Genomic DNA, 10,840 nt, shown 5'->3' with positions numbered 1-10,840 from the left:
ACAGGGCAAGTTCTTTCCCCTTTCTGTGCCTCAGTTTCCCCACCCAACCCCCAGGACTCTACCAGTGAAAAGGGTGAATTTGCTCTCACCCCGGTTGGGAGGAAAACTCGGCCAATCAGCACCCAGCTCACTGCATGATAGGCAGGAAGCTATTTACTTGTTAGGCTGAGCTTGGTGTCTTCTAGACTCAGGACTCAGCAGCCCCTGTGTCTCCCCAGCTGCCCTCGGCAGCGAGTTGGACCAAGATCAGACCCCTCAGAGGCTTGTGCCCCTGCTGGGATCGACGCAGCCGGTGATTAGCCCCTGGCACACGGCGTCAGCCAGGCTGTTGGCAGCAGAGAAAAGCCCAGTGTCACCAACAGCCCCAGCGCTAGGATAGGCTGGGAAAAATCCAGCAACACGCGCTGTGATACTGCCAAAGAGCCTCGGCCATGCCCACAGGCTGGGGGGGTCCCTCCGGGGACACAGACAGAGCGCAGGGGATCGTGGGGGATAACCAGCTGGACGTCAGCCCCCCATGTGGCGCTGTAGCCAAAGGAGATAAGGATGCACAAAGAGGGGAATCGTGAGCAGGAGCAGAGAGGTTATTTTCCCTCGGGACTTGGCCCTGGTGCGACGGCTGCTGCAATCCGGGGTCCAGTTCTGGTGCCCTCAGTTCAGGAAGGATGTGAATATATTGGAGGGGGTCAGAGAAGAGTCACACGAATGATTAAAAGGGTTAGAAAACGTGGCCTGAAGTGAGAGACAACAGCAGCTCAAGCTGTTTAGCTTAACAAATTGACGCTCCAGGGATGACTTGATCCCAGTCTAGAAGCACCTACACAAGGATCAAATATTTAATAACGGGCTCTTCAGGCCAGCAGAGAAAGCTCTAACGTGATCCATTGGCTGGAAGCTGAAGCCGGAGACATTTAGCCAGGAAAGAAGACGTCCGTGTTTACCAGGGAGGGAAATTAACCAAGGGGACAATGTACCAAGCAGCGCAGTGGATTCTCCCTCGAGGTGGGATGTGTTACTAGATCTGCTCTCGTTCAAACAGGAATTAACCGGGAGCAGTTCTCTGGCCTGTTATCCAGGAGCTCAGCCTTGGTCCCTCCTGGCCTGGGAATCTACCAATCTCTGCCATGGCTTCTGGGAATCCATCTTCTCGCTCTGGTGCTGCCCAGGGGATAGGGCCACGAAGTGGGCAGGTAAACTGAGTCACGCAGCTTGTTCACAGAAACATTCCCACACTCTCCCTCCCCAGCCAGACTCCTGCTGCCAGGAAGGGGCACACCTGGGTTAGAGCTCAGCCGTCCTCCAGCAGAGCCCTTCTGCTCCGGGTGCCAGGTCCTGACCCAGTAGGTTCCCCCCACATAGTGGGTCTGGAGAGATGCAGCGACTCCGGGAGGACGTCACCTGCTCCATCTGCCTGGATGTCTTGAATGACCCCGTCTCCATTGAGTGTGGCCACAACTTCTGCCGGGGCTGCCTCGCGGCTCACTGGAGCGGGGTCTCGGCCCAGGGCTACCAGTGCCCCGAGTGCCGGGTTCCCTGCTCCAGCGACAGGATGGTCCCGGACACGCGGCTGAGAGCCCTGGTGGAGAAAATCACAGAGCCCCTGTGGGAAGAGATGGAGCCGGTGAGACCAGACAGGCCAGATAAGGGGAAACGGGCCAGGCTCCCACTGGCCCAGGGCAGGGGACTGACTGGCTCAGGGGTAGGGTCTCAGCTCTGACCCTGCTCTCTCCCTGCAGCAGGGGCCGGGGGCTCAGCCAGAGCCGGGGCGCCCGGTGCAGCTGGTGCGTCTGGACGAGGCAGGGAACCTGACCCTGGACGAGGAGGCCCTGAGCCGCTGCCTGGAGCAGCGTGGGGTGGGGGATGCTCCCGTCTGCCTGGTGTCCATCGTCGGGGAGCAGCGCCGGGGCAAATCCTTCCTGATGAACTGCCTGCTGCGCCGGCTCCAGAGCCCGGTGAGGGGGGAGGGGAGCCCCAGCAATGGCCCCATCGCCTGAACCAGAGACCCCGCCCACCCCAGACAGACCCAACACAACATAAACCCCGCCCACCCCAGAAAGCCCCCCCCCGTCCACCACAGGGCTCCCCCCCTAGAGCAAAGGTCCCCTTTCCCTAGCCAGGGCTGTCCCCTGTACCAAGCCCAGGGCAGAGCAACTGAGGCTCCACCTTCCAACCATAGCCCCTCCCCTGCACCACAGGCCCCACCCTCCCTCCATAGCCCCTCCCCTGCAACACAGGCCCCACCTTCCAACCATGGCCCCTCCCCTTCTCCACAGGCCCCCACCCTCCCTCCATAGCCCCTCCCCTGCAACACAGGCCCCACCTTCCATCCATAGCCCCTCCCCTGCACCACAGGCCCCACCTTCCAACCATGGCCCCTCCCCCTTCACCCCAGGCCCCACCCTCCTCCATAGCCCCTCCCCTGCAACACAGGCCCCACCTTCCATCCATAGCCCCTCCCACTGCACCACAGGCCCCACCCTTCAGCCATGGCCCCTCCCCCAGACCACCAGGAGCCCACCCCCACCCCCCGTGCCCCCCCTGCCCCCTCAGAGCCCCAGACCCAACCCCGTTTCCATCCTGACCTTGCCCTGGTCGCCCCCCACAGGAGGCTGAGGATGCATCATGGATGTGCCGCGAGGACCAGGCCCTGGGGGGATTTGAGTGTCGCAATGGGAAGGCGACCGTGACGAGGGGGGTGTGGATGTGGGACCAGCCCCTCTGGGTCCAGGCCCAGGGGAGGAGGGTGAGTGGGGCAGGGGGGCAGGCAGGGAATGGGGGATGGGGCAATGGGGTGGGGAATGAGGTGGTGTGGGGAAGATTCTAAGGGGGAGCAGGGGGGCTGGAGTAGTGGGGGAGGGGGCAGGGGAATGGGGGAGTCTGGGGGTAAAGCCCTGTGTGGGGGCAGGGGGACTGTAGGGGCTGGAGGAGGGGGGAGAGAACTGCGGAGCCAGGGGGTCCCAGCCATGGGGCTCCCTACGGACACACTGGGCTGGAGTTGGCGGAAGGGGCTGTTCACAGCTTGATCCTGCTCCCCCGGGGCCCGTCCCCAGCCAGCGTGCCCAGGGCAGGCCCCGGGGAGCCGGGCAGCGGAGGTGCCAGGGCTGGGCAGGGGCGAGGGTGGCGTCAGTGCAGGGCGCCCGTCGTGGTGGCCGGTGGATCTGTCCGTGTGTCTGTCCCTGCAGGTGGCCGTGTTCCTGGTGGACACCGAGGGCTCCCTGGACCTGAAGCGCCGCATGGAGACCAGCATCAAGCTCTCCGTGTTCAGCACATTGCTCAGCTCCTACTGGGTGGGGGCGCCGTGCTGCAGATGGGGTGGGGGGTCAGCAGGGGTGCCATTCAGTGGGGAGCAAGTGCGGAGCTCAGCAAAGGGCACTGTGCTGTGGGGGGTGGGGTGGGGGGCTCAGCAGTGGGTGCCATTCAGTAGGGAGTAGGGGGGGCTCGGCAGAGGGCACTCTGCTGTGGGGGACTGGAGCAGGGGGCTCAGCAGAGGGCACTGTTCTATGGGTCTGGGGCAGGTGGCTCAGTGGAGGGTGCTCACCTTTTCTTCTGATTATTTCCTAGATTTTTAACATTTCCAACACGTTTACCCGGATGGAGGCAGATTATTTGGAGGTGGGTGGGGCAGGAGATACACAGGGCTCTATGGACACTGACCTGGCAGCCATGTCCCTACTGGCAGCCAGGAGTCCTGGCAGTGTGAGGATTGGAGGGGGTGCTGTCTAGAGGCTTTGGGGCTGTTATTGACGGTTAGAAAGTCCCAGGGATGTCCCGCTAGGCCGGGGTTCGAGTGCAGTGAGTCTGAACAGTGATATGGAGCAGTGATTAATAAAATATTAGTGACCGTTGTATTCACGGTTAATTACCGTTATCAGGCAGCTATTGCTCATTAGCTCCATTAGCTCTCGGTGGTTGGTCATCACAGCTGAACACCAGCTCTGCTGGAGGTTGGGTGGAGAAGAGATTTCTGTGTCCCGGTCGACTCTCCTAAGTGATGTGAAATGTGCCTGCGAACTCAGGTTGCCGGGAGGGTCGGGAGCCTCATGGCAACGCAGGTGGGTTTGGTGACCCAGAGCTGGGGCAGGTGGAGCAAGGGCGTTGCCCAAACAGAGCCGCCCTCAGAAATCAGCGTTTCTCACAGCTGACCAGTTCCAGCAGGGCTTAGCACGTGCCCATCCAGCATGTTGCACTCAGCCAAGCCAGGGCCTGCAGAGTTAAGGAAACACCCACCCAACCGTACCTTGGCCCCCCGGGACCGACGCACCAGTACACCCGTGACACCCAGCCCAGCACTCTGCCTTTGCTGAGTTCAGGGCAGGACCCCACTGCACCTGCCCTGGGCCCACGCACTGAGCCTGGATGGGCAGGAGCCAGCCCTGAGCAACCCACATCGCTCTGCGTTAGCGAAGGGTTTGTGATGAGGAAAATGTTCCATTGGAATCTTTCCAACCAGCCCTAACCCTGACCCTGTGTCCCATTCCCTGGCCTTTCTCTGTGTGCCCCACTCCCACTGCCCCCATGCCAGGGGCTATTGCTCCTCCCCCACGCTGGGGGCTCTGTGTGCCTGCTCAGCACCCAGAAGTTCCTGCTCCCCCGCTTCCCCAAAGTGGTTGGGTCGTTGGCTGCTGATGCTACTCACCAGATCTAAATGGAAATTGGGCTTTCCGGTTTTATGATTTCCCCCCAGATCAGTGGGGTTCTTCCCACTGATGCCTAGGACATCCCCTGAAATTTGGGAATCAATCAAATGTGGTCTCAAAAAGTTATCATGATACAGACAAATGCCACCACGTTGCGTGTTGGGCCTTTTACTTCTCTCAGCCAATCTATAACATCTAAAATTGGTTATTATATATTTATTAATAGCTGCCAGTTATTGGTTGTTTGTGAGTCACTATCTGCTCTCAGCTGTTCGTTATTTAGTGCCCACCATTAGCTGTCAGTTGATTTCATAGCGACCACGGGGGAAATGGAAAATAAAAGTTTTGTTGAAAAATGGAAAACTAGAAAATCAGAACTTTTTTATTTCCACTTTAAAAAAAAGCAGCCAAGTCATTTATTGGGTTTTATTCTTTGATTATCAGATTTTGATCTTCTCATCGGTTTAGAGATGTTCGTGATCATTTTTCTGCTTTTCTTTATTGATGATAAGATTTCCGTGTTTGTTTACTGGGCTTCATTTATTAGTGTCTCTCTAGTTAGTTTTTCTTTATAAATTTGGGAAGTTTAATTTTTTTCCCAATTCTGCTGTTTACTTCTTAGAGACTAACATTTATTTGGGTATAAGCTTTCATGGGCTGGAACCCACTTTGTCAGATGCATGACACGGAAACTTCAGTTTGGCAGGTGTATATATACATGTAAAGATGGGTGTATTACATTACTATGCGGAGGACCGGTGCTAACGAGATCAATTCAATCAGGGTGGATGTAGCCCACTCCTAACTGTTGATGAGAAGGTGTGAATACCAAAAAGAGGGAGGATTACTTTTTGTAGTGAGCTAACCACTCCCAGTCTCTATTCAGACCCAGCCTGATAGTGTCACGTTTGCATATGAATTCCAGCTCTGCAGTTTCACACTGAAGTCCAGTTTTGAATGTTTTTTTGCTAAAGTATGGCAACTTTCAAGTCTGTTACTGTGTGTCCAGGGAGACTGAAGCATTCTCCTACTGGTTTTTGAATGTTACCATTCTTGATGTCTGATTTGTGTCCATTTATTCTTTTGTCCAGTTTGGCCAATGTACATGGCAGAGGGGCATTGCAGGCACATGACGGCATGTATCACATTAGTAGATGTGCAGGTGAATGAGCCCCTGATGGTGTGGCTGATGTGGTTGGGTCCTATGATGGTGTTGCTAGACTAGATATGGGGACAGAGTAGGCAACGAGGTTTGCTACCGGGATTGGTTCCTGGGTTAGTGTTTCTGTGGTGTGGTGTGTAGTTGCTGGTGAGTATTTGCTTCAGGTTTGGGGGCTGTCTGTAAGCAAGGACTGGCCTGTCTCCCAAGGTTTGTGAGAGTGACGGATCATTTTCCAGGATAGGTTGTAGATCATTGAAGATGTGCTGGAGAGGTTTTAGCTGGGGGCTATGCGTGATGGCCAGTGATGTTCTGTTATTTTTCTTGTTGGGCCTGTCCTGTAGTAGGTGACTTCTGGGTACCCATCTGGCTCTGTCAATCTGTTTCCTCACTTCCCCAGGTGGGTATTGTAGTTTTAAAAATGCTTGACAGAGATCCTGTTTGAGGGATTGGAACAAATATGGTTATGTCTTAGGGCTTGGCTGTAGACAATGTATCATGTGATGTGATCCTGTTGGAAGCTGGAGGCATGTAGGTAAGTATAGCAGTCAGTAGGTTTCCAATATAGGGTGGTTTTTATGCGTCCATCACTTATTTGCACTGTAGTGTCCAGGAAATGGATCTCTAGTGTGGACTGGTCCAGGCTGAGGTTGATGGTGGGGTGTTGAAGTCCCAGTGGAATTCTTCAAGGGCCTCCTTCCCGTGGGTCCATATAATGAAGATGTCATCAATGTAGAGCAAGTAGAGGAGAGGCACTTGGGGATGAGAGATGAGGAAACATTGGTCTAAGTCAGCCATAAAGATGTTGGCATACTGGGGCCATGCGGGTACCTGTAGCAGTGCCGCTGACTTGAAGGTATAAATCGTCCCCAAATCTGAAATAGTTGTGGGTGAGGACAAAGTCACAAAGCTCAGCCATCAGGTGTGCCATGACATCATCGGGGATACTGTTCCTGATGGCTTGTAGTCCATCTTTGTGTGGAATGTTGGTGTAGACAGAGGGCTTCTACCTCCATAGTGGCCAGGATGGTGTTTTCTGGAAGATCACCAAAGGACTGTAGAGTATCAGAGGGGTAGCCGTGTTAGTCTGGATCTGTAAAAGCAGCAAAGAGTCTTGTGGCACCTTATAGACTAACAGACGTTTGGGAGCATGAGCTTTCATGGGTGAGTACATCCGACGAATGCATCCGACGAAGTGGGTATTCAGCCACGAAAGCTCATGCTCCAAAACGTCTGCTAGTCTATAAGGTGCCACCAGACTCTTTGCTGCTTTTACAAAGGATTCTAGTTTCCTCAGGAAGTCAGTGGTGTCTCAAAGATAGAGCTAGAAGTGCTGGTAGTGCTGGTAGGGCCTGAGGAGAGATCCACATAGCCAAACAATCCTGCTATAACAGTGCCAATGCCTGAGATGATGGGCCATTTGTTAGTCTTTAAATTGCCACAGGACTCCTCGTTATTTTTGCTGAAACAGACTAACATGGCTACCCCTCTGAAACTATTTACTTCTTGTTTGTTTGTTTGTTTGTTTCACTATTGGTTTTCTGCCTTTGACTATTCATTTTCTAATTTTGACTTGGTTTTGTGACCTGTATCTGGTTTGCATACTTCAATTACTGGTTTCTGCTTTTGATTACTTTTCTGACTACAATTGTTGGCTTGATGAGTTCAGTTATTGGCTTTCTGTGTCTTCGATGATTGTTTTTCTAAAACCTACTACTGGTTTTTCTGAGTTTAGTTATTACTTTTATATCTGTGATTGTGAGTGTTGAGTTATTTGGTGTTTGAAACTGTTTTCTCTCTCATTTAATCAGTTTTCTCTCTTCAGTGATCAGTTTTCACTTAACATTGTTCGGCTTTTGGTTAGTTTCAGTGGCATTTATGTCACTTGTTTATTTTGGGTCACCAAAATTGATTCATTACCTTTTGTCAACTGTGTGGGGATGTTTTATTCACTGTGGAAACATTTTTCCTTGTCTCTCTCTCTCTCTGCATCTCAGATGTTTATTCATGTTGCGAAGGAGGTCGGAGAGACCTGCAATCTGCCCCCAATCCAAGTGAGTCCTCCTTTCCCATCACCCCTGACATAGGGGTACAATGCTGTTACCACTTCCCCTTCCTGTCACCTGAACTGATGCTTATTATTCATCATCTCTATTCCCAGAGCACTTCAGTGCCCCCATCCTAGACCCAGAGCCCATTGTGCCAGGCACTGGACAAACCCAGAGCAAACAGCCAGTCCCCACCCCCATTGTTCTCCCTCCACCCCCACATCATGCCCAGGGTCTCGGTGTCGGTGGCTGGGCTGGACGACAGCAGACTCCAGCTCCGGTCTCCTCTCTGTGCCCAGAGCCCCGTGTGACCCTTCTCCTGTGCTCCCTGTTGCAGCGTCTGGACCTGTTGGTGCGAGATTGGCAGCTCTCCGGAGCCTATGGTGTGGATGGGGGGCAGGAGTATCTCAAAGACATCACACGGGTAATGGTCAGAGCCGGGCACCACGTGTGTGCATGGGAACAGCGAACGCCGGCCTGGGGCAGAGCTGAACGGGTTTGTGGCGGGTCAGATTTCTCGCTGACTGTCACAAATGTCACTTTGACTCCCACAGGACCTGGAGGCCTCTGCTGAGCAGCCTCTGGTGTTGGGAGCCCTGAGGGCGAGCGGCACCCGGTGTTACCTACTGCCCCACCCTGGCATTGGGTTCACCAGGAGCAGGGCAGTGACGCCAGGTGGTAAGAGACCCCCATCTTCTCCTCTCTTACTCCCTGCACTACTCCCCCAGCCCCCACCCCCTCCTGCACAGCCCTCCCCCGTCCCCTCCTCTGCTGCCCCCATCCCAAACTCCCAGTTCCCGGCTCACCCCCCTGGGCTTAGAATTGACTGTCCTGCCCACTGCACAAAGATGCTGCTGGTTTCCCCCTTTCAGGCCTTCAAGGCTCCCCCCACATCACCAGGTGGAGACAACTGACTCCCCCACCACTGCCATTTCTCCAGCTCCCCCAACCCTGCTGCTCCCCCATTTTTCCCGAGGCAGTGTGTGTGGGGAGGAGGGGGGTGCTAAGCAGCTGTTGCCCAGAGACAGAATCTCATTTCCTGTTTCACAAACCAGCTCCCACAACCCCCATTTAACTAGTGTCCTACCCTGGGTGCCTGGGTCCCTCCCGGATGCCTGGGTCCTTTTCCCCCTGCAGACATGGATGAGGATTTCCGGCAGTACCTGTGTGACTACGTCACCAGCGTGGTGCACTCAGCAGGGACACACATCCGGACGGACCGAGCCGGGCAGGCGCTGACGGGGGCTCAGCTGGTTGCCAGGATCAAGGTGGGAGAGTGGGGTCTGCTAAAGGGGAGAAGGGCCTGGATGGCCGCCGTGCTACAGAGAGAAGGGAAGGGAGCTCAGCAGGGGGTGCTGTGCTGAAGGGAGTGGGGAGGGGGGCTTGGTGGGGGCGCTGTGCTGCAGGAAAGTGGGAGGGGGGCTGGCTAAGCAGTGGGCTGAGCTGTCCCTGATCCCAGTTCCCCCGGGCGTTATTCCCCGCAGAGCGTCTCCCAAGACTTGAAGACGAAACGCTATGACTTCTCCTCTCCTTTGAAGGTACCAGGTCACCCCTCCCTCAGCCTTTCTCTTTCCAGCCTGAAACTTGGGGGTGGAGATTGGTTCTATTCACCCTGACCCCAGGTCCTCCTGCCATTGGCCAATCACACAAGGACATAAGGGGGCACCACAACAGCTCCCCCAAATGTCCCGATCCAGGCTTCCCAGCCCCCACGGGATAAGGGGACCCCAGGGAGTATGGACAGAGAACCATCCTCCTCCACTGGGGTAGCAGTAATCTGACCATGGCTGTGGGGTGGCTGGGTGGGGGGTTGCCCCTTGCTCTGGGGGAACGTGGCAGGATCTGGGGCCCATGGGGAGGTGGTAGCAGTGAGCAGGGTCCTGGAGGAATGGGGAGAAAGTGGTCAGTGGTGGGGGAGGGGTGTGCCCAGTTCATGGATGATCTCGTCCCCACCCCTGCCCTCTCCCCTCTCCCACCACAGATGGCCGAGTCGTTTGCAAACAGCAGAGCAGTAGAAGCCGCCAGGAGGGACTATGAACAATTTGTGCAGAAGCAGGTGAGCGCAGAGGGGCTGCAGGTTGGGAGTCAGGGGCACCGGCAGAACTGGAGGGGGGCAGGGTTGGGCTTGCAGGGGCTGCGGGTAGGAGTTGAAGGGCTGCAGGTGTGTGAGGCGGCGGCACCCCTTGTGGCTGGGTAACACTAGTGCCCATCCTAACGGCCGATCTCTCCCCCATCCCGGCAGGACCGTGACCACCAGGGCATGTGGAGCTGCCTGAAGGTGAAGCCTGAGGAGATGCAGCAATGCCTGGAGAGGGAATGCAAGGAGCTGCTGGAGCGCTGCCGGGGGGAGCTGCGGGGCGAGGACCCTCAGAAACAGGCGGCCCTGGAGGAGCTGAAGAAGGAGCTGGACAGGCAGATGACCCAGTTCCTGTCGGCCTATGAGCATCGCTTTAAAGTGAAGGAGGCCAAGCGGTTGGGCCTGTGCATCGGGGGGGGCGCCCTGGCTGTGGTGGGCGCAGGTGTCGGGGCGGGAATTGGCTTTGGCGTGGCTGCTGCTGTGGTGGCTGTGGAGGAAGCAGTGGCCATCGGAGTCGGGGTGGGGGGCGGTAGCATCATTGGGGGAGGTGTGGGCAGCAAGGCAGGGGCCTGGTTAGGAGAGAAGTTTGCCTGGATCAAGAGAGGCAGCAACCCTCCAGGGCAGGGGGAAGAGGGGGAGGACGGGGCAGGGTGTTCGGATCAGGAGCCCCTGCTGCGGGGTGGGACATAGTGGGAAGGAACCATCACACCCCCCTGAGACTGTCCCAGCCCTCAGTACTGAGAATCGCTGTATGCAAGGGGATAGCTAGATGGGTGGATGCGTTGGATGGGGATAGATAGATAGTGCTCTGAGCTGGCCCCTCCATTGCACAGCTACAAGTTTTGTACATTTTCAACAAGTGCGAGTTAAATGGATTCTCATATTTTGCATTTGGTGGTAGTTGTTTTTTTTAACATTT

General features: G+C 55.7%; 1 protein-coding gene across 1 annotated transcript; it reads left to right on the top strand.

Moving 5' to 3' along the window:
• The first annotated feature begins 1,256 nt into the window (after positions 1 to 1,256).
• LOC120404119 (RING finger protein 112-like) lies at positions 1,257 to 10,611 on the top strand. The gene is made up of 12 exons (XM_039536118.1): positions 1,257 to 1,621; positions 1,737 to 1,952; positions 2,606 to 2,743; positions 3,183 to 3,287; positions 3,562 to 3,612; positions 7,794 to 7,850; positions 8,182 to 8,268; positions 8,399 to 8,522; positions 8,982 to 9,112; positions 9,329 to 9,382; positions 9,826 to 9,900; positions 10,087 to 10,611. The coding sequence occupies exons 1-12, from the start codon at positions 1,373 to 1,375 to the stop codon at positions 10,609 to 10,611; spliced, it is 1,812 nt and encodes a 603-aa protein (XP_039392052.1). The 5' UTR covers positions 1,257 to 1,372.
• The last annotated feature ends 229 nt before the right edge of the window (positions 10,612 to 10,840 follow it).

Source organism: Mauremys reevesii, linkage group 4 (genome assembly GCF_016161935.1).
Source record: "Mauremys reevesii isolate NIE-2019 linkage group 4, ASM1616193v1, whole genome shotgun sequence".
In the NCBI taxonomy this organism is placed as follows: domain Eukaryota; kingdom Metazoa; phylum Chordata; order Testudines; family Geoemydidae; genus Mauremys; species Mauremys reevesii.
Note: the sequence above shows the minus strand (reverse complement) of the source record. Positions and strands in the feature narration are given on the sequence as shown.

What these genes read in the sequence shown, in the direction of transcription:
- LOC120404119 (XM_039536118.1), top strand. Translation starts at nt 1,373, where the DNA reads ATGCAGCGACTCCGGGAGGACGTCACCTGCTCCATCTGCCTGGATGTC. An exon ending in ACTTCTCCTCTCCTTTGAAG is followed by an intron (nt 9,383 to 9,825) that starts GTACCAGGTCAC and finishes CTCCCACCACAG; the next exon opens with ATGGCCGAGTCGTTTGCAAA. An exon ending in AACAATTTGTGCAGAAGCAG is followed by an intron (nt 9,901 to 10,086) that starts GTGAGCGCAGAG and finishes CCATCCCGGCAG; the next exon opens with GACCGTGACCACCAGGGCAT.